The sequence below is a fragment of the Ambystoma mexicanum genome, chromosome 7q (genome assembly GCF_040938575.1).
Source record: "Ambystoma mexicanum isolate Mex_15411 chromosome 7q, UKY_AmexF1_1, whole genome shotgun sequence".
Classification (NCBI taxonomy): domain Eukaryota; kingdom Metazoa; phylum Chordata; class Amphibia; order Caudata; family Ambystomatidae; genus Ambystoma; species Ambystoma mexicanum.
Genome location: NC_090941.1, coordinates 156,496,445 through 156,524,342, shown reverse-complemented (window position 1 = coordinate 156,524,342; position 27,898 = coordinate 156,496,445). Strand labels below are relative to the sequence as shown.

Sequence of the window (27,898 nt, the reverse complement as noted above, 5' to 3'; positions counted from 1 at the left end):
TTGGATCCAGACCCTGGAGGTAGACCAGTGCAGGAGGATCACCTGGGAGAGGCGTCTTGTGGGAATGGGACTTCGGATGGCGAGACGCGGTATCCCTCCACAGTCAGACCTTTACCCCATCCTACCAGGTAGGATATGTAAGAACTTTACCCCCCCCCTTCCTTCCTTCACAAACACTTCCCCATGGACAGACCGCTCTAGGAGAAAACAGACTCACACCCGAGCAGTGTACCCGACATGTCCCGCTACCATGGTCAGGCAAAGTCAGGCAATTACTGACAATCACCCACACCTGATTTCCATTAAACGTCCCCACACGGGTAAAAGGCGGAGCACGAGAGCACACACTAAGCGAGGCAAAGCACACAAAGGAACAGCAGTTTCGAGTCGGAAGCTGAACGAGGGGAGAAAGACGGGAATCAAAGAAGGGTTTGCAAGGAGGGAAATACCCTTGACCTTTTCGGTGAGAAACCGTTCCTTTAAAAAACCTCCTAAGCAGAAAGCATAAGGCCAGGAAACCAGACTGAAGAATCCTGCCTTTTGAGTCAGATACCGAAGGCCCTCCAGCGTAACCGACCAAGGTGTGGGGAGCAGCAACCGCTGGGGTATCGTCATTGGCTCCAAGAACAAAGAAGCATCAGAGAGATCAACACAGCCGGTTAGTTGGGGACACCGATGCAAGATCAGTCTATGTTGAAGACAAGGTTGCAAGCAGAAACATTATATAACGAGCACTGGAATGAACATTGTTTAATGTGTGTGACGAAACTAACATTTTCTGTTTTTCCATACCACTGTCTTCTGTCACTATATTGTACTCATCTGTAACCAAACATCTGTAACAGCGCTGCGATGCCCAAGGTCTGTTGTGCGCTTTATAAACACAAAAAATACAATACAAAATAAATAAAAGACACTAGTAAAGCTAAATTGCTGATTAATGTATGAAGGAGAGATACAATACTGTTAACAGAGCGCCTGGCACTGTGAGTGTGCTCAATCGAAGGTCTCTGTAAGGTATCCCGCCAAGAGAAACGAAGGCCAAAAGAGAAGAATATTGTGTGAAGTGAATCAAATTGGTCCTGCGACGGTTTAAGCAAAACCCATCGCACATTCAAAAGTCTTCGGTTTTGATATCAAGAAGATCCGAGCCCGAACGAGGGAGTGCAAGAGTAAACATTGTGGTACAAAGGGGTACACGCCTGAAGGAGGGAGACCCATGATAAATACTGGAAGCGAGAACTTGTGTGTGCATGTGAAAAATCAATGGAACTTTGATATTTGTTTGTTACAACAGGCACTCTGCATTAAGAGACTGCTATTGGAAAAGAGTGTTTGGCAGAAGGCCCTGATATCTATGCTTTGATATGTATCCTTGTGGCAGAGAAGCCAGAGTGTGTACAAAGCTCTAACGTGCCTAAAACGTGGGGAAAGGAAGCCGATTGCTCAACCGTCCTGACATATTATTTCTTTAACGCTTTTCTTTGTTGCATACATTATTGTCCCACACCCTTTTGTATTTAGAAGTAAGGATTGGCAATAGATTTATTACTATAGGCCCTTTTATTTTGACACAGAAGCGACTAGGACTGCGTTATCATTTGATGGTCGTAGCTTGCTCTCATCCTTAGATTTAGGTTAGATAGGCGTTCAACCAACCCATTAAAGTTCAATAAACACAGCTGAACAGAGAGTCTTCACTGTTTGATACCATGACTTCATTACAGTGGCCACTGGTTGAAAGGGTGCTAATTTCTTTAAAACATTTGGGGACATAGGTCGACTGGAGAGCCTGCAAATTTAAGAAATTCTACCAGATTTAGTTACTGTTGCATGTGAAGTGAGGTGAACAATGTTAGCATAGCGGAAAAAGCATTTTTATGTTGGACGGAAGGTTGCTCGGACAAGAGGAAACCTCAGAAACATTTTGTTCTGTTTCCTCTAGATTTGTAGGAGTCTTTTTTTTACTTAAAAAAAGTTGAGGATGTTGTCACAATAATTAGGAGAGAATGATGTAACTTTGAGCTGCTAGAGGAATGCAAAGCTCCAACTAGCCGGTAGAATTGTTTTTGCATGGGGAGTGCAGACACTCTTCTCTTGGTAGAAGGGTCTCTTACCATTCCTAACTGCCATTTGGTACATCCTAGGTCACCTTTGAAGAGCAACTTTTGCTTCAAGGTCGTGATGTTGCCTTCAAAAGCGTCCCAATCTTGGTGTTTTTTTAATATATCTCTTAGTTCCTCTGTAAATCAGTTTGTACGTGGACTTTGTTTTCCAGAATATGTTTGGTCAGAGCCTCATTTATTCAATGAAACAACGCCAGCAAGTCATTGATGCGGACTGGGTCATTGTCCTTCTGTAAGGTGGTTCTCCATAAGGTTTGGCAGTGAGATATTTCCATCCATATGTTTGAGTTTGTTGATAAGGAGTATTGTGTAGCCTGTGCTGTGCATTTTTTGGCCTCAAATAAAATAGACCTGTGAACAGACCAACTACAAAAGTGGTTGGAGGGGACTTTCAAAGTTCCATCTGCACTAATTATTAAGTTGGATGTGTGAGCTTTCTTGTGAGTCACCCCAAACATGCTTTGAAGCAACTAGACATTTTCCATATGTGTAAAATTACAAGCAGCCTGGTCTTTCTATAGATTGATTCTTACAATAAAATTACCTAGTAGGTTTTGCTGTTAATGTAAGGTTAACTCTGAAATTAAGTCACCCAGCTGTTGTGATAATTATGTATCAGGAAACATAGCCGAAGAAAATTGATGGTTTTTAAAACACTGTAAGAACAGGGAACCAGCACCAGGTGTGCCACAAATTAGGCACAACACATCTGGTGCTGGTATTGATGGGCACATAGCTTGTAATGATTTCTTAGCAGCTGATTAGCTAAGATACTCTCTTGTGGCACGAGTAGTCTTCGATCCAAGGGCAGTTGGGAAGAAGACAGCCACATTTTCCTCAGATTAAGGGAGAAATAACACATTTGCACCCGGGGACGATGTGCCAACTGCAAGGGAGGCATGGTCTCACAAGTATGACACGGACACAAAAGTTACAAGTTTCAAAACATTTATTAGATTCTTGGGGTTTGGAAAAACTCCTACATTGCCCTGTAGCTGTGATGGGAGTAGTCTCTACCTTCAAATAATAAAGAAAACACAGTCCTAGTCAGTCTATGTCAAATCAAAATGGCCTATAACAACAAAACAAATGCCTGCCTTATCTCTCATACAAAAAGTGTGTAAAGCGGAATATGTATGTAAAGGAAAGTCGGTGTTATAACAAAGGATCAAGGTGGCTAAGTCAGCTCTCCTCCCCACGTTGGACAGAAGAGAGTAGGGCGGCCCCCGTAAACAGGACGACACTCTGGCTCAGGTTATGAAAAAAAAGGCAGTTCAAAACGTGGGTCAATGCCCGCTTGGCCTTCTACGTTAAAATCACTTATTTCAGCTTTCCAAAAGTTTGCACAGTTCAACAAAATTTCACATAGGTCTCCCTCAGCCGGGCTTGCACCTCGTAATCACAGCACTTGCAGGGGGGGGGTTCCCTTCCCCATGCTTCATTCACATTCCTTTAGGGGTTCCCTTCCCCAAAGTTATTTCATGTTTCAGTTCTCCCTCAGTCAGGCTCGGACCGTTCACTGATGTCGAAGACATTCGAATGTGCAAGGCTTTTACTATAGACCTCCGCAGGACCAATTTGACTTTCACTTCAGCTCTCCCTTAATGTTATTTGCTCAAATATGTCTCTTGCTATTGGTAGTTACATACTACAATCAGAAAAGTTAAAAGAAATCTTCCTTTTAAAGCAATTACCTTATAACTTCCCCTTTCGTCTGGGTTAATCTTGACCATTGCGGATTTCAAAGTTTGTTCACTTTGCTGCTTTACAGCAAGACATCCTTTGTTTCTCACACAAGCATTCAGGTGGCTGGAACAGCGGGCGAGAATGCACAATCCCCTGGCTGCTGTTGCAGCAACCCATGGCTCTGCCCCAGGTGGCGCCTTTTTTTTTCCTTCTCATTTTATTGTGATGATGCAACACGGAGCCTCTCCCTGTTGCCTCCCCATGCACCCAGATCACCGAAGCCCCCCCCCCACCCAACTGACCTGAGGGACCGGAGCCTTGTGCTCTGGTCCACGATTTACTCCAGTCTGGCCACCGTAAAAATAGAAAAAGCATGATGGCAGCCATTTTGGAATGTTTTCCATTGTCACCGTCATCCAAAAAAGGACCCCGTCCCTTTTCCATCTCAATGGTGGCAGCCATTTTTGTTTGCATGTTTTTTCCTCCGACGGGAGATGGGCTCGCTCAGGGACGTGAATGTCCCTTCCTATGAAACTAAAACAGGCTGATCTTGTGTCCAAACTAAATCTGCCCCTCACACTAACACACACAAGAAAAAGGTGCAAGGTAAACAATTCAAAGTTCAACTCAACAGAAATGTGCAAAAACACAAATATATAACTTCAACCAAACAATCCTTATGGCCTTGGGTTGGTCACAATGTTCTGTGCCATGATCAGTCTTTTAAAAGCAATACACAGGACTCTTGTATCTAATGCTCTCCTCAGGATCACCCAACAAATGTTCTGTCCACCACACTGAAGGGAATATAGCAAAAAGGAAGTCTCTCCTAGTTTTTCAGGGTGGCAAAACAAAATGTCTTTTCTGCAACACTGATTGGAATAGTGCAAAGGAAAGTCTTTCCTACTTTCTGGATGGCTAAACCAATGTCTTTACCCCAACAATAATTAAAGTATGTAAAATGCAAGTTTTTTCAGTCTCTGTTGTACCAGATGTTCAATTGAAACAACAGCTTAATATAACCACGTCTCTTTTCAATACACCAATTCAAAGTGATTTTCCCGGTATACTCACCTGCCAGGAATCTCTTCAACTGAAAACTCCTGATATCCTGGTTTACTCTCCTGCCAGCAATATCTGATCCCCCTGGTGTACTCTGCTGCCAGTTATCTTTTTTCAAAAAGGTTCACTACCTGGTAGTCTTATCAGGTCTTTCTGCAACATTCACATTCCTCCTTAGGTTCCACACAATTGTACTCTTTCAATAGCACAGCTTTGTTGACTTCAGTTGTTACTTGTGCCAATTTCCCCCCATAATGACATCCCATATACAAGTGGTTGTTCAAGCTCTATCTCTCTTGGATCTTGGCAATGCTTGACCCATGGTCCCATGGTTCCACCAACTTGTGAGGAGAATTGTATCATATTTGTCTCTGTTCTTTTGCAATGTCTTTTGGCTTAGGCAATGTTACTCACAGGTTTCCCCAAACCGAAATGTCATGTCAGGTGAATTGTACCATGTTTGCCCTGTTGTTCTTTTGGCCATGTTCTTTAGCTTAGGCAATGCTGGACACAGGTTTCCCCCCAACTGACATCTCATGTCAGGAGAATAGTACCAGGTTTGCTTTTTCCTTTCGGTTATATCTGGTCGGTATTCAAAAATGCTTTCAAAGTGCTTTTTAGCATGATTAGCATGATTGCACATCCAAGGGTTCACTATCAGCTGGCTGCTAAACAAAGAATAACACTACTAACTCTAGACCCGTGCGGATACTGGCTTAGACACTGTATTTATTCTGAAAATTGTATATTGTACGCACTGCATATGTTCTGTTTATTGACCACTGTATCTATAGGTATATATTATAAACCTGTACGAAGTATGCAACACACAGATACTTCTCAACTCTGTAACCAAATTCTTAAGCGCCCTTCTACCTCTGGGTTTGGAGCGCCATACAAATAAAATAAACAAACAAACTATGCCTCTAGGCATATTCACCGGTTCACCTTGTGACTGCTGAGATGTACTCGTGAGGGGCCAGCTTTCCCTCCTGTGCAGTGTCCTTAGGTTCCTGCGGCGGCTCTCCTATCCTTCGCCGCCAAGACCTGCGTAGTTCGGCAGGACTGCGTCTCCTCAGACAGTCCTACTGCACGCTATCCGCTTTCACTCTCCCAGAGTTCCTCTCCTCTGGAATGATGCCAACCTGCTTCTGGTGGGTGTCTCTCGTTCTCCCCACGCTTCTTCGTGGTGTTCCTCTGCTACTTGTCTCGCTTACCGCTCTGCGCTCTCTGCAGCCTTCCTTATCTCTCCTTCATTCTACCTGCTGCAGGTGAACTGGGAATGTAAAGGTCCTGTGCAGCTGATTAGGTTTGTAACAATTAGACTGCACATAATTCTGGGGTCAAATGTCCTCCACATTAACTCCTTGCTCCCCTTTCTTGTCACAGTACCTGAGGCTTTCTGGGACTTGAAGTCCAGGGATGTTTCAACTGTTTTTAAGTCACATGGTTAAACAGTGGCATTTGAAATACAATCAACATAAGCATCAAATATTATTCAACAATATGCAATCATAGATTATGGAATTAGGGCTTCCTCCTTACAGAAAGGGGAAGAATACTGCATCCTTCAGAGCCATCACCTCCCCCTGGTACTCATCTCTCCTCCCCCTCCTGAAACTACCCCGAGGGTCAGGATCAGGTGGTGGCTGCTGCCTTTGCCTGGCCATGATGGAGGAGACCATCACAGGGTAATCAGGGATGACTCATCGTCAGGATTCATAACACTATCTTCCCTTCCAATAGAAGTCACAACTTAGGCAGTAGTGGCCAAATCTTTTTATAATAACCTGGGAGTAAGGATATCTGGGTAAGGGAGGATTGTTACCTTCTAGATGAGAGAAGGTGGCCCTAGGGCTCTAAAAAACTAAAAACCCCTAATCCATCTCTTAGAATCCACGTATTCCTTGAGACATCTAATGCGAGTTGGTTTCAAAAAGGAAATGGACCCAAGGAGTGGAATTGGGTCTTTTGTAGAGCGACATCTCCCATTTTCATGGCCTGTTGCTATTTCAGGCCCTGCCTAAAAGTGATGAGTGGAGTTGTTTGTTGAGGTGGAAAGATCTTTGTTTTGCTAAGTTTCTAGATATTATTTGATGCATGCAATGCATTACGTTTAGGACAGGGGAGATTCAAATAACTATTTCAACCTTAAGAAAGCCCTCAACTATACAGCAAATTCTGAGATTCTTTAGGACATTTCATTGTTGCATCTAAACATTTTATGGTACATAAGCTTCAATAGGTAGGTAGATATCCACTGCTAGCCTTATACAGAAAGAAACACCTCGATAAGCACCAGTGGAGATATGAATGCAAAATACTGGCTAGAATAAATATGATTTATGAAGCTGGTGTCTTCAGTGCATCATGCTGGAAAATGTATTATGGCCCTTATGTGCTATACAAGTGGGGCCCAAAGAACATGGAAAAAGTTCTGAGGAGCGAGCCTACCAGTCAGAGTATTTCAAAGATAAAGAATCTACAGAGGAAATAGTATCCACTAATACTCAAATTCAAAATGAGAAGACTCCAGAACAATTCTAAATTGAACATTTCATGATGTGTTTTCTATGCTTTAAACAAATTTGAATTTCATTAAAAAAACAGGAACATCATGCATACAACTCAACTAAGACATTAAGGAAATGTGTTTTACCTTCGAAGAGAGGTGGGAATAGATATAGGGTTACTGCCATTAGCCCATCCAAAGAGACTGAACCACATCTGAACAGCGGCAATAACTTTGTGGTAAAAGACCTTCTCTTCTGAGTCTTCTTCAGGAAAAAAAGACACTGCAAACGTATTCCTCGTCTTTGGTGCCAGAGCAACTCCATTGGTAATTTTGCCATTGTCGTAGCTACTGTCGTAATCACCATCTAGAAAACATAATTGAGAAAAGCATGGATTAATAGAAATAGAAACTATGAAGCCATCTATCAAATGATTTGACCTTGCCAGAAACCTGCACAGAAAATACAGGACCTTTCAAAAACAATTCCTTAAACAGTCATCCTACATACTGTGTGCTTACATCATAGTTAGGAGAAGTTTGCTTAATTCATCATGTTAAGAGTAATTTAGATTTTCCAATATAGAAAACCATACTGCCTATCTAACACGAACTCTGCTCTAACATGCCGTCTTGTGGAATGCATCTAAGAGGTGCACATAATGCTAGACTGCTTAAGAACTCAATTTATTGGTGGTTTATGGAGCCTTCTCTCTGTTTGCTGTAAGGAAGGCATGGTTTCAAAGTAAGACAGACACAAGTGACCACACTTCAAGGGTGTTTGTTGAACTTTAACAAAGGTGTCAAACACCCATCTAATCCTAAATCTACAGATGGGAGCAAGCTACGACCATCAAATAATAATAATGAAGTCCTAGTGGAGTCTCGTCAAAATAGAAGGGACTATTCTAAAAAAAACGATTGCAAATCCTCTAAATACAAATAGTGTGGGGTAGTGTTCTTGAAAAAGAAAGATTTATTCATAAAATGATAAGTCAGGATGTTCAGGCCATTGGCCTCCCTTCCCCACATTTCCAGCACCGGACAAGGCGGTTCATTCGAGCATAGCACACTCTCAGGCTTCTTCGGCAGGAGGACGCAGTTCCATTACCACCATCAGTGCCTTCTGTGCCCAAGTCTCGTAAGTTATCAAAGTCTCTTTATTCAGAGGGCCTGATGTACCAAACAAAAGAAAAGTTCCTTTACAAGTACTCAAGTCAGGTGCTGATGGGCCTTCGATGCTGTGCAGGCGCAGTACCAAATGGTACATTGATGATGGTGACAATGGGCAATGCTCGAGGCACAACAGTGCAAGCTATGCAGGAAGCTCAAGTGCAAACAGGTGAAGAGCCGGGGCCTAAATACCAGATAGTACCGGTATACCGCAATGGGGATATAGTAGATAGATTATGGCACACAACAATTAGAGAGCCCCAGGAACTGGAATAGTATGAGGAGGTGTGGGTAGACTTGGAGGGAAATAGGGATTGTATATATCTAACTTGTACCCCAGACAAATATGCTAGAAGGGGGGGAAAGCCTGAGGGCGGTGTGCAGAGCTTGGATACCAATAAAGGGCACCCCGGCGTGGGATGAGGCTGTGGCTGATGAAAAAGAATGTGAGCGGTTGGGGGAATTACGGTATTCGTTACTTAAGTAACGAAAGGGGGGAAATGTATGGGAGGACAGGTCAAAGAGACCACCCGTCCCCTATAGTCCCCTCCTTGTGATGTCCATGACTCATCAGGGGCCCCTCTGCCACCAGGGACCAGGTGGTGGGTGGACCACTGGCCGACACATCGACTAAACCTACTGTATTAGGCTAGGCCCAGGAAACCATTTTGAAAACCAGAACGCCATCTTAAGACATGACTCCTTGTGCGCTGCAGCACGGCCCCCACCTTTAGAGAGTCCTCGTCTACCCTGTTGCCTCCGCTCCCTGGCAGATCAGCTGAAAGTCCGTTCCCACGACCAGTCGGACATGAGCTAGTGTTAGAGCAAACACTATCTTTCACCTTCCGCAGTGCATAATTATCCTCAGCGTGACCCGGGCAGCGGGGCTGGCTTGGAAAATAACTGTAAATCGTCCTCGATGAAACAAAAGCCTTAACCCCACACCGAGAAACTGCTCAATACATGTATACATATATGAGTATATTGCATTCCAATGACATCCCTAGTGCACGACTTCCGTGTTAAAAATCTACAAACCCTGTACAAACCGAAGAATGTGTCATTGTGCGACCACATTGCCATAATACTCAAACCCCCTCAGTATGCGCACACACTCAGGGCCCCTAGCCTCCTACTATGGGCTTCTCTAGGGGTAATGTAAAGTGAGTGATACCAAATGCTTATGCCATGACTACCCTGATGCTGCTAGAGTACAAAGGAACACAAGTGCGACAGTATTGTGAGCTCATGTAAACAAGATGCATAGAATGCCATCAAGTGCAAATGTACAGGTTTAATGTGTATTACTGCTGTCAACCGTGTTGGTCTGTTGCTCCTGCGTGCTCCACCAACCCTAATGCTACCTCGCGTATCATGTTTACAGTGTGATACTAAAACTGCTAATATTGCAAATACTTACCCTATAGTGACTAATGGAGTTGCAGATATAGTTAACGAATTCTGAAATGAATATATACTGCTGTAAATGCTATAGATGTGTGACCCCTTAGCCAGTGTATGTTATGCGAATCCCTTCGTTTTACAGTTTGCAGCTTGCTAGAAGACTATCATTGTGGGCACACCCAAGGCCACCTCTCCTCCCTTCCCATTGAAGCCTGCCAGAGAAAGCAAAGGCCCGAGCAACACCGCCCGACCTCCACCAATTCGGCTGGAGCCGTTTCAGGCATTCATGATTCCCCCGCAGCTCACATAGCCACGAACAGCCACCTGAATTATTTACAGCCCAGCAGCAAAATCCGGCCATAACCAGAGGCCAGAGGTGCCCCCACATAGGTCCCACGACCCATCAGCTCACCCCAGATTAATGACGCTTGTAAAAGAAGACACCTAATATTGCCCAACATTGTGTAAAAGCATCCGTCATGACTTCTAACGAGACCCAAAGCCTGGACAGCTTAGCCCATACCCTGGGACCCGCCTTCATCTCGTAAGTTATCAAAGTCTCTTTATTCAGAGGGCCTGATGTCCCAAACAAAAGAAAAGTTCCTTTACAAGTACTCAAGTCAGGTGATTCACTCTTCACTCTGGATCCCCCTCAGCCGGGCTCAGATCACCTTTTGCAATGTTTGTAGAATATCTTTTCTCTGGTGACTCACAGTCCACCCCAGATCCACCTCAGCCAGGCTGAGATCCTTCCTTTTACACAACTCGTCTCCATCAGCCGAGCTCGGAACACTTACAGTTTGTATTAGCTATCAAAGACTTTTGAAAGTGCACAGAGTTTAGCTTGACCGTTGCAGGACCACTTCGATTTCACAATTCACACTCAGTTGGATACCTAACAGAGACCTTCTAATGAGCACCCATGTGGTGCCGGCCCACTCTGTATATGGTATCTATCTTGGCTTCAAAAAGTTCAGTCACTCCTTGGATATTCAATTATATTTGCATCGCTCATCACATACGCTTCACACACTGTCAAATTCTTCATACAATGTTGCCTCTTGCAACTTTGGTTCTAACACAGACCGTCTGCTATCAGTCTCCCTGGCTCACCGGCTGTGCCTGACTCTTGTGTTGGGACATGTCAGGTATACTGCTTAGGTGTTAGTCTGTTTTCTCTCACAGTGAGCTGTCCGTGAGAAAGTGTTAATGTCGGGAAACAGGGGCAGGGGATTGAGTTCCTAAGTATCCTACCTGGTAGGATGGTGGAAAAGGTGTTATAGGGAAGGGGTTACCGGTTCTCACCGTCCGGTGTCCCACTCCCACTCCCCGAAGACCCCTCATCCAGGTGATCCTCCTGCACTGGTCCACCCCCAGGAGCTGGATCCAAAAGCGATGCCCGTGTCCAGGCCACCCGGATGACAGTTCCCTCGGGACTAGCAGGTGAGACACCTTCTGGTTTCTCACATTGCCAAGTACAAGAATCAGGAAAGAAGACTGGGCCAGATGAAGGATCCATCATGAAAAACCTATTTTAGGAATGCATTTAGGATTGGATTTTAGAATAGCTATCTTTCACGGCTCCCAATCTACTTTGAAATCTCTGAAGTATTGATGAAGCATGCACTACCAACAAATTATTCATCTCTTATGCTATGGGTATATTTCCCTTTTGGAGCGTATAATTCACCACTGGAAGAAAGAATATTGAGACTGAGGAACAACAGCATAACTGGTGAAGTCAACTTAAGAAAACGTTTTTTTTTAAAAGTCTATGCTTGAGTTGGAATTTGTATTATATTTATTGAGCATAGACTAGCTTTGAGAAGCAACAGAGTGCTTTACAAAGGTATACAATACAATACACAACTAAGTGTTTTACAGAGGTAACAAAAGAACAGATATACAGGGCGGTAGGATAATAGGATAAATAGGGGCACAGAGGAGGAGCAGTACAGCTGTACAGGGTGGCGGGGAGGAGAGAGGCAGATGGCATTAGCGAGTCAGGTGGCACGGGGGTCATGTTACAGCATTTCATAATGCAGGATTCGTTAGCGAGAAAAACCAGCGCTCAGTATGAATATTTTCATTCTTTCAAGGACCCAAGAGTGCCTTCAGTTCCTCATACAGGAACTAGAGCTAAAGATGGTTGTATGTGTCATGTGTAGGACCCGAACTCCACCCATTTGGAAACCAGCACACAGTAAAGGATGTTTGATCTGTAAAGATGTGATCCCTTCTGTCAATGAAGCATAGCATCAGTAAAGCTGCATCTTGAGGGTCACTGTTTGCAGTGCATTTGACATTGGGGTAGCACAGGTAAAATACTAGGGAATTGTTCAGGAGCACTGTCGGGCAATTTGAAGCTTTGTTTGCAAAAGGTCACCTAGTTTTGTGAGTACTGGTGAAGGTTGGTGACTTTGGCCCAGGACTGTTGACCAGAGGGCTCAAGGCTAGATCTCTTTGGGTGAAAAATGCTGCGGGCCTGGGGAGGAAAGTCAACCACAAACTACGGAGAATCATTCATCTGTTGATAACCGAAACACAGTTAGTAAAAGGATAAACTCGGGCAGCAGGGGGGAGCACCTGCTGCGATGATAAATCATTGGGATTTGTGCACATAGTTAAATACTTGCACCCATTTCTCAGGTCAGCTTTATTAAAGGCAGTAAGTACATGTTAAAGCATAAAAAGGTGCTGGGGCAGAGCCACGAGGGAGCAAAACATTATAGACTATATTCAGGATTTATATTGCAGCATGGAATGGTTGCAATACAATCAATCACCTAGAATGTTTTCATCTATGGAGCTAATTGTAACTTCTATAGTGCAGCTTATGCCCCAAAAGGAGCACCTTGGCACAAGTTTAGCAGACTATGGTGTTAGTCCAGGCAGGGTGAGAAGAGGAATGATTCTTAACAACATGAAATGCAGAAATGTAACGTGTTTAGGGAAAAGGAATACTTTAAGATGTTTTGTAAAAAGACGAGTTATTGTGTTCCTGCTGAAAATAATTCTGGTAGAGACTTCCAGAGAACAACCAATTGAGTTCAGAATAGCCTCCACATTTCATAGTGAAAGTTCATGTGGGATTAAAAAATATTCAATTGAAGAGCAAAGGGCTAGTGGCGAGGGGCACAGGATCTATATTTCCTTGTATTATGGAATATGGGAAATTTGCAATCATAAGGGGAATTGTGTAATTGGCAGAGGGCCTTTAATCTGATCCTTTCAGCAACTGGAAGCAAGAGCAGTTGCAGTAGTGCGGCTGATGTATTTGCTGTCACAGTAGGTTTGGGTAAAATTCTGGCTAACAAATTTGAAATTCTTTGTAGTCTTAATGGTAAATATTTGGGAAGACCAAAGTAAACTCAATTACCATAATCAAGATGAGAATTAATTCATCACTGGGAGTTGATGACTAAATGAATGCAGGTGTAGGAGTTTCTTTAGTTGGCGTCTTTTGCTAAAACAGTTGCCAACCACCTTGTTAACCTTGGGGGGGGAAGAAACTTGGCAGTCCATTGTAATAACTACATTTCAGACATGGTTTACTGGATATGATGGGGTATCAAGGACAGTGGACCAGAAGGTGGGGTTCCTGTCGACTGAGTTTGTACCAGGAATAAGGAATTCTGTTGTGCTTTCACTGAATTTTAAACTATTTTGGTCCATTCAGTAACTTGCTGCAGAAAATCGTAGAAAAGGTTAAATCAGGTGGCTATCCATCAGGTTGTAATAGATTTTGGGTGTTATCTGCATTTGTGTAAAAATGCATGTTACAGTTGTGAATGTGTTTTTTGAGGGATTCATGAAAAGTGGGGCGACAGCGGCTCTTTGCAAGAAGTCAAACAATATTTGAAAATGGTTTCACAAATGTCAACTGACGCCAAATGTGATCTATTTTGAAGAAAGCTGTTTATTGTAGAAAGTGTTGGGCTTGTGAGGCCAAAACAATAAAGACTGCCCCGGAGAATAGTGTGGTACACTTAGTAGCAACAGAGAGATCTAACACCAACGTCGTCCGCCATCCTCCTGAAATATCAGCCATGAAGGTGACAATTTGTGCTATAACCAGTGCAGAAACAAGCCTGTCTGTCATCCAGTTGCTAGTTGTACTGTCACAGCTGCCTGATCTTGCTAATAATGCGAAGTCTTAAGATGGAACGCTAATTGTCAGGAAATTTTTGAGTAAGAGCCTTTTCCTTTTTTGTAAGTAGTACGACTGACCCTGTTGGTAGGTATCAAGAAAGTTAGCAGATATAAACAAAATGTATAGAATGGTACGAGTCAGGTCATGTATTGCTGGGAAGATACATTTTATAATTTTTGCTGGACATTACTCGCTAGGGGAGACAGAGATTTAATTGTAATTGGTTATATATAAGGCAATTAATACCCAGAGGTTTCTAAGCGCAGACTCGGGGATCGAACCTGTGTTGCTCTGTCATCTTGCTTCCAAGGCGAGCACGCTGCCTCTGAGCTGTCCTCCCAAGACTTGCCAGTAGAAGATAGGCTCTTTGATGATAAAGGAATAAAGTTAGCTACATTTATAGAAAGGACTGAGCCACTGACGGGGTGAAATTTGCTATCTTTAGACTACAAACTATTTTGAGCACGGTGGGTGGAGCGACAGGATGCAGGTATATAGGTTAACATGTGGTTAGAGAGAAAGAGCAATTGCAAGGAAATGCTATACAAATTGATAATTGAAGGCACGTTTGATAAGAAAACAAATATAAACTAAGCACCACAGTGCAATGCTAAAACCAAGGAGACTCAAGGTCCGGACGGACAGGAGATGTCTTCTCTGGAAGAGAATGAAACACAGATTTTGGGAGAATCGTACATGAGATAATCATGCCACTGAACAGCGATAATAAAGCAGGTCTAAATGGATTCTGGCAGAGTTTTATGAAATAATATTTGGTCCAAGAAATAAACAAATGTATAGGTTTCTGAACACACCGTCCCAAAAGAGAATTGCTCCAAACCCAGAGGAATGCATCAATTGCATTGCTGTTGAAGTAAAAGGTAGAAACAACAAGCAAGAATTATAGTCCAATCAGTTTATTCACTAGAGACTGTATGGTACGGCCCACAATTTTAGTCAAGGGATTGATATGATACGATAGTTTATTTATATAGCGCCTATACACAATGTGTTTCAAAGCGCTTCAAGGCAAGGAAGGGAACAAGGGAAAATACGACATTCTTACAAGCCATGAACAGTAAGGATGTGTAATTAACTATCGTACTCGGCCTGACGACATTTCAGATAGTGCAAGTGCTAAAACATAGATAAGGAAGGGAGGGGAGAGTGGGAAAGAAATGGAAACAGACAGGCGACTACCGTACTAGGCCTGACGATATTTCTGGTAGAGCCAGAGGAAAACAAAAGGTGAGGGAGAGGGGTGCAGAAAGAGAGGGGAGGAACAAAACAAGTGACTATCGTACTAGGCCTGACAACGTTTCAGATAGTGCTGGAGGGAGGGGGCAACAGTTAGGGGATGGGGGAGCGACAGACGAGGTTGCTATCATAGTAGGTCCAGGGACAATTCTGATAGAGTAAGTGCATAGGAGAAAGTAAGGGGAGGAGGGGAGGAGATGGGAAAAGGGAGAGGGGAGGGGGAGGAGAGAACAGAGAGTAAGCAGTCAAAAAGAGTGGAGAAGCAAGGGAGGAGAGCGAATACAATTGCAGAAGTCAGTAGTAACACATAATGTTGCAAGCCAGGATACAAGATGCAAAGGAAGTCCAGCATGAGAGTTGAGAAAGGGTGACACACCGTGAATCAATGAAGTCCATAAAAGTAAATTCCAGCAGTGGCCACAAGACGATGATGGTGAAACCAGAATGTATCAGGACAGACTCCTGTGTGCAGGAAGGGCGGGGGTGCACAGGGCTCAACAGGGGGGACCAGAGAGGGCGGGGATGGCCTGTTGGGACAGAGGGTGTAAACACATATTGGTGCAAGCTTACCTGCTGTCTTAGTAGGGGGTTGGACCCTGGGTCCTCCTGGTCCGAAACGGTCCAAACAGCAATAGCTCATTCTTTGACTGCCCTTCACTTTGGACGCCCGGGCGAGTGACACCCTTCATCTAAGAGTTAAGAGCAGGAAGGAAGAGGCAGGGCCAAGAAGGTGGGCGGGGCTTAGGCCAGGTGACCTAGATCCACTTACTGCTGCTCCCCAGCTGCAAACGAAAAGAGGCTGGAGGGCTCCTTAAGTAGGGAAAAGAGCGGCAAGCAGAAAGGCACCAGGTGGGCGGGGCTTGCTAAGTGGTGAAAAGGAGCGGCAAGCAGGAAGGCACCAGGTGGGCGGGGCTTGCTAAGTGGTGAAAAGGAGTGGCAAGCAGGAAGGCACCAGGGGGGCGGGGCTTGCTAAGTGGTGAAAGGGATTAGAAAGGGTAATCCACATACTTATCTTCCAGTACCTATGTGACTTTGCGAAAAACAGAATTATAACTGTTAACATGAGGAAACTGTCTTAGACACTGAACAAGGGACTTGAGGAATCTTAGGGGATGTGTTTTCTATCACTGAATGCTGAGAAAGCATTTGACTCTGTAGAATAGGACTACTTAATTCATCAAACAATGTCCAAAATAGGCATAGGCGAGTGTCATGATCCCTCGATATCGGGGACATTCAAGGACCATTATGCCATCTAGTAAAGGCACAAGTAGCAGTCTAGCCTTTTTCAAGGTGGCCGCCACCACATGGGCAACCGCTCAATGGACAACTTTAGTCCTGAACAGTACACGGCTCGACGTGTCGTATAAACCTCTTGTTGCAGGACACTGATTTGAAATAAGTCTCTCTTCATGGCCTCCTTCCCTGTTCTCCTTGATTTTGCACATAGCCTAGTCCAGCTTGACTCCTGCTTGCCCCCTTTTTATTCTGCTTCTTTGTACCGCAGTTCCAGTCCCCCGTTATTCTCTTAATAATTCTTCTGCTTTCCAGTCTTATTCTATGCCTCAAGAATCTTCTACCAATTACTGCTGTCCAAGGAGCTTCTGCCTCAGTGGGGGTTTTCTACCCCAGAGGGTGTCCCCCATTGGGGCTATCATCTGCAGGGGGCCTCCCAGCTACCCATTACATCACAGGGGACAGGCGGGTCCTCTACAGAGATATACCCCATCTCTTCCCGTCTCAAAGCCATCCTAAGACAAGTACAAGGACTGAAGTTGAGTTTCACAGTGATCAACAGAAATCCGGTGGACCCAAGGTTACTCCTGACAGTGAGGGCTTCATCAAATGGCAAGATTACTATATGAATTGTCTATTGCCCCCTTTTCATAAAATAGATTGATTTCAGCACTATTCTCAATAGAAAGATTAACGGGGCAAGGGTGTTCACTTTTACTGTGAGGGTGGACTATAGCTAAGAAATTGCTTGCATTTAAAATAATGAATGACAACAGTATTAGGGCCAGATATTTGGAAGGTGCCACAAACATTTTGCAGTGCCCCTTCTGGTGCATAGAAACACCTCCACATTTCTGCAGGCAGTATAGTGATATAATGATGGGTTTGCTGGCATGTCAGGCTATGGGATTAACTGGTCAAAGGTCCCATCGATATCTGTAAGGTTTTCACCTCTACTGGATAGGATAAGTCTCAGATGATTCTCAGATAAAATAAGGACAATAGATAACATTATGCGGCTGAATACGGATCATCTACTAGTCAACATCAAGAAAGGTTTGGACAGATGGAGTGCTCGAATGTTTTCTTTAGGGGTATAATCAACTCCCTTTCTACTCCCGCTGCTTGTGCTCTGCAAAGTTTTCCAAGAACTGGAAAGGGCAATACAGATGCATACACGAGATAAACAAGGCAAAAGGTGTCCCTAGGCTACTACAGTTACCACAATGTATGGGTGGACTGGGCCTTCAGGATTTGTATAAATACCATTCATCATATAGCGAGCAACATCTGTAAAAACTAGTCATCTAAGAGGAAGCTGATACAAGCAGAGACTTGTGAGTTTAGCTTCCTAGCCCTCAAGGTTTGATCACTGCAATAATTCTGAACAGCAAGAAGAATACTGGAGGAACTGCTGAACCAGGATGTCCTATATATGGCAGTTGAATACATTTCTGTTTGCCGAAAGCATTCTTTGACTGAATTAATAAGACTAAATGGAAATTGTGATGGAGTTTGTAACAGAAAATCATACCAAGCACTTGGAAGGATCTTGGGGGACTATGAACACTGCCTCGAGGTGGTAAAGTGAGATCCCTAGAGTCTCAATCTCCAAAGTCGCGGGACAACCCAAGAAATTACAGCTGTCCATCTCCCCGATCCTTTCAATCATACGTCTTTAAAGGTGATGAAGTTGACACAGAACTGTGCAAAAGAACTAGAGATCCATATGTAGTATCTCCATTGTATGCCACCAGCCAATGGGAAGATTTGGTTACACTCTGCAGACCGCTCAGAGGCACTATGAACTGATTTGTTACTTCTTAACGTTTAATGAGGGATACCAAAAACTCAGAGGGTTAGAGAGAAACATCAATTAGATGGAACAAATACATTACCGGGTTAGAAAGCCATCATCAACTGGAAGCATACAGAAAGTGGGAAGAAAGCGGACCAAGGGTGGCACTTGCATGGAATTGTCAGAGAATTATTAAGAACATGCAAAGTAAAAGCAGAGATAGAGGAGAGCTAAGGTAGCAGAGATAACCTAAATAGCCGAGCATGCAGAGGCCTAAGAGTCAAGAGCTGAGGGAACGGGGAAAGCTGGGAAAGCTGCACGAGCTGAATGTTGTGAGAGTGTTGAGAGGTCGTCATTGGTCAGATGAACATGCAAGACCACCCGTGGGCAAGGTGGGCAAACCAAACAGACAGAATACCGGGCTCTAAATAAAAGCAGTATAGACAGGGCACTATATACCCCCTCAATTCCCCCCCACCTCCCAAGAGTGAGCTAGACACTATATCCCAGACACCAGGCTTGGTGCTATATTCATAAGACAGAGTTTGGATGTCGCAAGATGCGTACAGGGTACTTTAACACTAGGGATGAGCTTGAGAGTCAGGAAGTCTGCTTGAGGCTATATCCTTGAGACTGTGTTCAAGAAACATACTGTGTTTAGAACAGGGGGAGACTGGTATCCCTATTGGGCTTTCCTGACAGTATAGTTTATGCCATTTCTACAACTTTGAATTGGTTTGTTCTGAAAGAAGAGCACAATTTTCTTTTATTACCCATCACCCCAAGAATAAGGTCTGCTTAAAGCATATTTTGTTTGTTGTGTGTTCTGTTGGTAGCCACAGAAGACTATGTTCTTCCCAAACTGGTACCTCTACGTGATCAGGTACATAAGTGATGTGAAGAACGCAAATGGTTCACTGCCATTTGAAGATCTTAAGTGCATACAGGGTATAGTGGGATATTCCTACAACAAATACAACATTTTTAGAAGGCCCCGATTAGCCAAGATGGGAATGACTCTAACAATCAGAGATGTTGGCAGCATTTATGTTTTTTCTTCAAAATGCTGCAATGAAAAGCAGGAAAAGTTTCCCTGACTTGAAACCGATTATGAAATCCCATTTCAAAAGTATATATATATATATATATATATATATATATATATATATATATATATATATATAGATATATATCTATAGATATATATCTATAGATATAGATATGAGGCAGAGGGGAAATTGATAACTAAGTCGGTAGGAGAGCAGGTGTGGCATGTGGGAAACCCACCCCATAGTTACACGTTGAAGGGGGGAGGAAAAAAATACAAATTTGTATTTAAGTAAACATTGATTTGTAGAAACAAATCGGTTAACATTTGTGGCAGTCAGACCTCTCTGTGCCTCTCTGACCTATGTTTACTGCACAGAGATGCCATGCCTGCTAGGGAGTTGGATCACTGCATCTGGATGGAGAAGTGACAAAGAATCAAAAGCTCACTTGATGTAGAACTCTCTCGTTTTCTTCTATGAACTCACTTGCCAGGAGCAAGTTCCATGTTGCTTGCCTTGATTGAGACTCTGGAAAGCGCCCGTAGGCCTTTGATAGAGGACCGAAATCATGAGCTTGGAACACCCCCATGATGATAGGATAATTATCAGGACATATTGTCACCCTATACAAACCATCAGGCTAGATAAACCCTAATCTGTGGGTGCCTGGGGCTCCCCTCCACCCAGCTTGCTGAGAACGCTATACTGTTGTAGATTGCTTTTTAGGACTTTTAGTATCATTTATTCTTGGTGTATTACACTGTTATACGTTATGACATTTGAAACCTTCAATGCAGAAGACCCTACCGTGCTACTCCCAGTTGTAACCTCAGGTTAAAGCAACTGTGGAACAAGTGAACACATACGTCATCAGGTCTGAGAAATAAATGGGGACAAATAAGCCTTATAGAATAGCTTCAGGCACGGTAGAACGCAAGCACCAGGAAGAAAGCAGAGCTATCATGTCTAAGGAAGGGCAGGAGAATAACCCGTTCTGGAGGGAACCCCCCTCCACATGCAACAGGGCAAAACGACCTAGATTATAACTGTCTGATGACTGTATAGAACATCTCATTTTGCACAACTGCCCCACCTCAGCCTGTGCTTGACCGGGAAATGTCCTTTTGAAGATGTTTGGTGGAATTCACCATCACCGCTCTTTGTCCAGGGTCATCATGTTTCCTAACTATAAAGGTTGAAACCTTGCTGCCTATACAATGCAGCCAAGAGATAGAGCATAGTATGGAAAAGGACCCACAGTTTGACATACTGGTGCCACTCTGCATGCAGCAGACCATAGCTCCCCCACCTCATATACCTTATAATGGCATGGCCTCAGGTCTGGCAGACTGACTGTGCCCCAAAAGAAAATGCATCAAGGATAAGGAGACATTACAGTAGTAAGTTTGGTTCAATGTGATGTCTAATTATTTTTCATCTTATTAGAAATCATCTAATTCTTTATTTTTTACAGGGAGATTTTGCTGCAAATATATGCAGGGGAGACCCCCACAGCCCCTGCTCCTGCAGCCTCCCCCTTAACCTCTTTAAATTAATTGTTCACCTAAACAAAGCCCCACATATATTTGCGGCAAAATCTATTGTACAAAATTTGATGATTTCTACCTCGATGAAATCTTCTGCGGCAAAAACTCCCTATCCCGTAAGGTTGCAGAAACCAAAGACTGCCCTCACTAGCCAGAATGCCGCTTGTCCACTCTGCTCATTCACGAGCAGGAAAGAATCCCACTTGCACAATGCATAAACGATCTGCAGCCAGCCTGCACACATCAGTGAGACTCCAGATTTAGGCGGTGAGCTACCTACCAGAGCCAACACTTCCACTTGACTTCAAAACAGAGTGCAACCCTTGAAGGCTTTGATCACTGCCGTGCACATTCGCACAATTGTAAACAATCTATTGGGAAACAGCTACAATGGAAAGCACATTGGTGAATAAGAGAAACACAGATGAGGGCGAGATTGAAACGAGGGAAAACAATCCTGGACAGGGATTTTGGAGAAAATGTGTAACAACCCACTAGAGGGGAAAATTGACAATTCGAGTAAATTCGAGTAACCAGCCATTCTATCAAAGGATATAGAGTCTTGCCGGGAGTGTTCAGGCCAGTTGCCATTGTGTAGAAAGAGAACGGGAGAAAGGAGACTCTGGAAGGGACCAGAAACGAGGATTTCAGAGAGAGATCCAAGTGACTACTGAGAATCATCTCCAACTGACAGAGCACAGGCCTAGAGGGGAGATTGGACAGGGCCTGCTGAGGGCTACCTCTCAGACACTAGCAGAGACCCGACACCCAAAAAGAAGAGACACATGAGGGCTAAATTACACCACAGATGCTGGGAGGAGCTCAAAGAGAGAACAAGAAAGACCTTGGCCCAGGAGGGAGTTTCCTAGCTTCTGAGTTAAAAAGAAACAGCCTAACAAAACCCCAAGCAGGCGGGATCATTTATTTGCTGCAATTCAGGAGAGTAACATGCGACTAGTGTTATCACAGCCTGACCTGCACCCTAAAAAAACTGTGGATGAGTACTTGCTAAGGCTGACCCTATTTGGTGCCCAGGATAGCAGGCACCACTGGAAGTTTCCCTCTACATTGCGCAACTGTCCTTAACTTGTGCAGGCTTAGTAAGGTATTGTAGTCAGTCTTCCCCTAAGCTTTCAGTGTATGCAGAAGTTCACTGCAATGCTTACAGATTCCTGGCTTGCAAGAAACCTGTGCGAGAGCTCAGCACCATTTGAGTTGTTGCTCACTGCTCCTCAATGAGCCTTCACACTCTGCCGTTAGATTCTGTCTAATCCACGCGTGTGTTCCATTGATGCATTCATCTGGACCTTTGCTTGTGCTCCTGGTCTTCCCATGCTTTGCTCACTGTACTTCTGCTGCCTGCCAGTGGCCTGACCGACCGATCTCTTAGGCTTGCTCCGATTCTGCCTTTCCCTCTGACCGCTGGTGTGTTTATCGCTCCATTTGTCCTTATTCATTTTCGTCCTTATGTTGTTGTAGTCTTATGGGTTTCTTCTTGCTTATTTGGGCCATTGCAACAGTTTATGGACTGCTCTTTCTTCACTAGCAGAACTCGTCTGACCTTGTGGACCCTATTTAAGCTCCTCTTGCTTCCCAAATATCCACTTCCTACCAAACTCACAAATAGTTTATCCACTATCCCTGAGATGATATCTGGTACTAGTTTTCTTTTCGTTGAACTGTCATTATTCTTGGCGTGAAGCTCCATTTCTAACCAGCTATTGTGGCATTGGACAGCTGTTTTACTCCTTAGCTTTTCCTCGATTACATGGCAGTATACACTTTGCAACTCCAGCTGGCAGGTGAAGAGTAAGATCTTTGGAGGGCTATCCTCATGGATGACTGGGGAATCAAAACATCTTAATGGGAGCGAAAATGATGCACAGGCCACTGGCCCCCATCCTGAAAGGGGCCCCCCACCTGTTTGCCACATGCAAGAAGTCAGCAGACATTTTTTAAAAAATACAAATAACATGTCACAAAATAGTATAGGGCACTTCTGGGTCTGTGGCGGGGATGTGGGGGCAAGGATGATAACTAAGGCCTTATTCGATAAATAAATCATGTAATGTGCACTGTGTTCACTTCAGTGCACACCGTTTGTGCATTCACTATGGCACAACTCGGGTAGATTTTTTTACTTTTCTCCGGGGAATCCATTGATCACGTGCTATAAATCAAAGTTTAAATGAAAATTGGGGAGAACTGCGCCGGCTCAGAGGAGATTTCAGTGCCTTAAGGTCTTGTTTCAGAGATATGTGTGCATATGCCGGATCACAGTACCACATTTCAGCAAACTAGTCTCAAGCTTTCCTCTCAGTTGATAAACTGATTAACTTTGTTAAGTAACAACTACCATGCTACAAAAAAATGCCCTGCATCAGGGGCGCCAGTATGGTGCAAGTCTAAAGCTTAGACCTTCCAAACCAGGCTGCAAAAACCAAAGATACACCCACAAGGAAGAGCATAATGTGTTAGACAGAAGAGGTAGCTAGATAGCCAAATTAGTGTAACAAAACGAGGAGTCTCAAATTGTGGCTTTGTGTCGTGAACATAAGGTATAAGGTGGGATTTTAGGGTCTCCTACTATAGGGAAACACTACTCCTGAGAGGGCAGCCCACGGATTAGCAACAATAGCTTCAGGCCAGGGGCTCAGGTGAAAAGGCAGGAGGTCACACGAACAGACTGTAAAGGAAACAACAAAAAGCACATAGTTGGTATACGTACTTTCAGAACACTGGAGTCACTTCGAGTCTCCTCTTCCTCCAATACCCGTGTCCTACCTTTATTCTATTCGAGAATGCTGTGAACCTAAGTTGATAAACCTTCCTACCAGTAAATGGAAGTTCATAAACCAGGAAATCCGCCTGGCGTTATTTGACAGCAGACAAAACAGTTCAGGAAGTCCAAATAACACTAACCTGAACGGCACCAGGGCGGAGTCCCTACCAAGTCCAGGGAACGCAGGGTACCTACCCCGAATGGCACAAGGACATTTCTAAGGGACAATAGGGTAATCCAAAACGGCAATCCAATGAGGAGATGAAGATCCCATAAACCAGGAAGGCAATCCATACAAGAAGATACAACACAGTAGCCAGTAATCCAAAGTCAATGAGGAGGTGCAGTAGAAGGTCCAAGAAGGGAGGCAAAAACTCTAGTAACTGTGTAGGCAGTCAAAAATCACCCAAGGCAATCAAACAGAGTAGGGCAAATAGTGAGCAAGGTCCTGGAAGAGAAAAGAAACAAGACAAAATGTTCAGGGGTCAAATCCTAAAAATAAAAGTCGGGGGACTCATCAACAAACGCAATGGGATGGGATGTTGCCAGAAATTAGCATATCTAAGTGAAATATGCACATTTCATTAAATTTGCTTCGCATAACGACCCAAATTGCACAGGGTGAATGTCATTTACCTTTCATAACATCACAACACACACAAAACCGAGAGAGGATATTTTCTTCTAATAGTCTTTTTGAAAACGTTAACAGGTGTGCATGTTTTAAATTCCAAGCACCAATGCAAATTCTTTCCGTTTAACATGCAGTACCGAAATGGGACATTTCACCTTTAGTTGTTTGCCATTTTCCATCAGGTTATGTAAAGCATTGGTGAAGTTTTCAGCTGGCAAACCGGACGACTGCAGTTCGATTCCAAAGTTGGCTTGAATTCATAATTTCAACGGAGAGTTCAATGTCTCCCATTTTAGCTAGGGGGGACTGCGTCCACCCGCGTGTACCCTCGACTTTAGCCCTAAAAATGTTGGAATAACACCAAAGAAGGCAGGTCAATCACTGCAATACAGTTTAGGAGCACCACAGCCGCCACGCGTCAGTGTTTTACTGTTGCAGGCTGGATGCAGCACTTCCCGGCGGCGGCATAAAGCCGGTGAGTGCCAGCGTCACATGATGCGGACCGGCATGCAAGGCATTCCTGGGGAGTGTAGTTTTCCATATTGTGCTCGGGCTCGTCGTTATCCGAGGCTCCATGGAAGTCACCACCACCACTAAAGACTGGCCACGAGCAGCGGTTCCACGGGACCCTGACACTTTGCCACGGGCATTGCATATGTACACTCTACATGCTGCGAAATGTGTATAAAAATAGCATTACATTTCTTCAAATTGCTCACAGCATATATCTGAAGGCAGCAGCAGTCACAGAAGCAACCATTTGATGTTATGGAAAACATTGAGCTAGTGTTTCTTTCCTATTTGGCTGCATGGGCGCTTTAAAAAATGCATTTTTTATTAGAATAAATGCAGATAAAAACTGGTTTGCGAATTATCTTTTTATATGACAACAAATAAATGTTGGTCAATACAGAAAAAAGGCCAAAAAATAAATGTGGATAAATACGGAAGGAAATGACAGAAAAATAAATACCATAAAACCAGGAGCCTTAATTATTTGGCCCATTGTCTGCTCTTTGTTTTCATGCAAGCCATTTGAGTGGAAGGCGCACTAGACACATGAAAGTAAAACAAACGTCACAGTCCTTTGGCAAAGTTATGTTCAGGTCCACTTTCTTGCACAAAAAAACAGCTTGCTTTGTTCTACAATTATAAACGCGGTTCTTCAAATCACTAATAATCTGCAATTCTATGTCACAAAATGACTACAGGTAGGTGATATTATTACACAATTGCTTTTGTTTGTGTATTTAAATCGATTGTTTAGGCTCACATCAGTTTTCTGCTACGTTTACACTTGCATTTATGATTGAGAAAAAAAAGCTGCACCCCTTTTCCTTTTGCATAACATGTTTCTTTAAGGACTTTGTCATGTTGATTTATCATGTGATTTGTGTACGTTTCAAGTCAGGTACCCCCAAAAGGTTATTTTTTCTAAAGTCAAACATAATTGTACCTTGCAGTATGACAAAAAAGGGGTGAATAAAGGGGATAAGTACCAAAATTGCAGAGGGGGCTCAAATCCCAATTTCACCACTTAACCAGACTGTGATAGCAACTCACTTAGTTTCATAGAGTCTCGCCTAATAAAACTGCCATCTTCCAAGAGTGATTTAACTCTCTACACTCTTCAAAACAGATTGTTTAGCTAGCTATAGAATTGCTTCATACAGAATACTAGCGGTAATGGACATATTGCATACCACTAAACCGTGTGTTTCTTGCCTCACTGAACACCACTTGAACGACATGGCCCTCTTCTCAGCGCAGTGTTAGTGCAGACAAATACATCTACCTGGTAACTCTTTATCCATAGCCTCCATCTATGCCATGGTACGGAACAGTGCGCGAACCCTCCTTGAAGCTTCCAATCAGTCTCCTATGCTCTGTGATTTGTATCTATAATCTAGCTCATATACCTTGCTCGTGGCTGCTATAGTTAAAATCTGCCCTGCATCTGCGTTAGAACCTCATGTGCGGCTAATTTAGCCCTTGACATTCCTTGCGTTTAATATTCTGATTGAAGCATGGTTAAAGGGGGTAATACTGCTTCAGGGGAGTTCCTATGGTTATCGTAATTGCTGCCAGGAAAGCACATACAATTATGGGATGTGATCACAATGAAGAGGGGGGGGGTGGCAAACAGATTCCTGAATCCCTGTATTTCTTCCTGCATCTGTTGTACCACATGCGCTTCCCGACCCCCACAGTCCCTTAAAATGGCAGTGCTGCTGAATACTGTAAAGTATGCCGAATGTTGGCTTGATTTACAAAGACTAAGCTCTGTTCTGAATGCCAACAGCCATCCAGAAATTGAAACTGCAATCTAAAAAATATCTGGCTTTAGATCAAATTGGAGAGTTTGCTTCAGCAAATGTTAATACGCGTTCATAACATTATGTTCCGAAATTAATAGGCAGGCAGGTGCATTATGTCACGGTTACACAGTCTTGGCCTCCCTACACCTAATTGCTCATATTATACATGACTTTCTGAAAAGGCAAGCAGGGCCACTGGATACTTTTTTTTTCATTTCGTGCTGCAAATTCGACCATACACAACAACCAATCAACGTTGGCAAGTTCGATGGGGTCAGTCATGTTGCACATGTTTGATCCTAGGCGACTGCCAAGATGGGAGCCACATAATAACATTTTTAACAGAATGATTGATGAAGAACTTTGTACAGATGCTGGCAGCATTAACAGTAAGTATTTACCCAGCACATGCTCTCCGGCAATCATCAGTGCCAAACTAAAAGCAGAGCTTCTAACAGATTTAATAGGCACATTCAATATGAAAATATTAGGGAAGGCTTTAGAACTCCCTCCAGTTAATAAGGTCAAGATGGACATTTTTATTACTCGTCCATTTCAGCTTTATTTCGGTTATTCAGCCATAAAAGCACGTTATTAAAAAGTAAAACATAAGACCGTAAGTTAGACGAGGTATGAGAACAAACAAACAATGCAATTAACGTCCATACACAAAAATAAATTGTCAGTAAAATTCAATACAATAAAAACAGCAGTACAATTTTAACAGCACCATTCCAAGAGTTCGGTAGTCGGTTTGCATGAAAAGGAGGTACGAACAGAGACCGAGGAGAGCCGACAGCCCGCAACCTCACACCGAGGAGAGCCGACAGCCCGCAGCCTCACACCGAGGACAGCCGACAGCCCGCAGCCTCACACCGAGGAGAGCCGACAGCCCGCAGCCTCACACCGAGGACAGCCGACAGCCCGCAGCCTCACACCGAGGAGAGCCGACAGCCCGCAGCCTCACACCGAGGAGAGCCGACAGCCCGCAGCCTCACACCGAGGACAGCCGACAGCCCGCAGCCTCACACCGAGGAGAGCCGACAGCCCGCAGCCTCACACCGAGGACAGCCGACAGCCGACAGCCGACAGCCCGCAGCCTCACACCGAGGAGAGCCGACAGCCCGCAGCCTCACACCGAGGAGAGCCGACAGCCCGCAG

The 27,898-nt window shown here is 43.9% G+C and overlaps 1 protein-coding gene across 1 annotated transcript in view; it reads right to left on the bottom strand.

Moving 5' to 3' along the window:
- Positions 1 to 27,898, bottom strand: part of CFAP47 (cilia and flagella associated protein 47) — a 3,369,192-nt gene that overhangs the window by 2,423,354 nt on the left and 917,940 nt on the right. Inside the window, exon 29 of the mRNA XM_069639370.1 lies at positions 7,534 to 7,753. Coding sequence (XP_069495471.1) covers positions 7,534 to 7,753 — 220 coding nt within the window. The remainder of the gene's footprint in view (positions 1 to 7,533; positions 7,754 to 27,898) is intronic.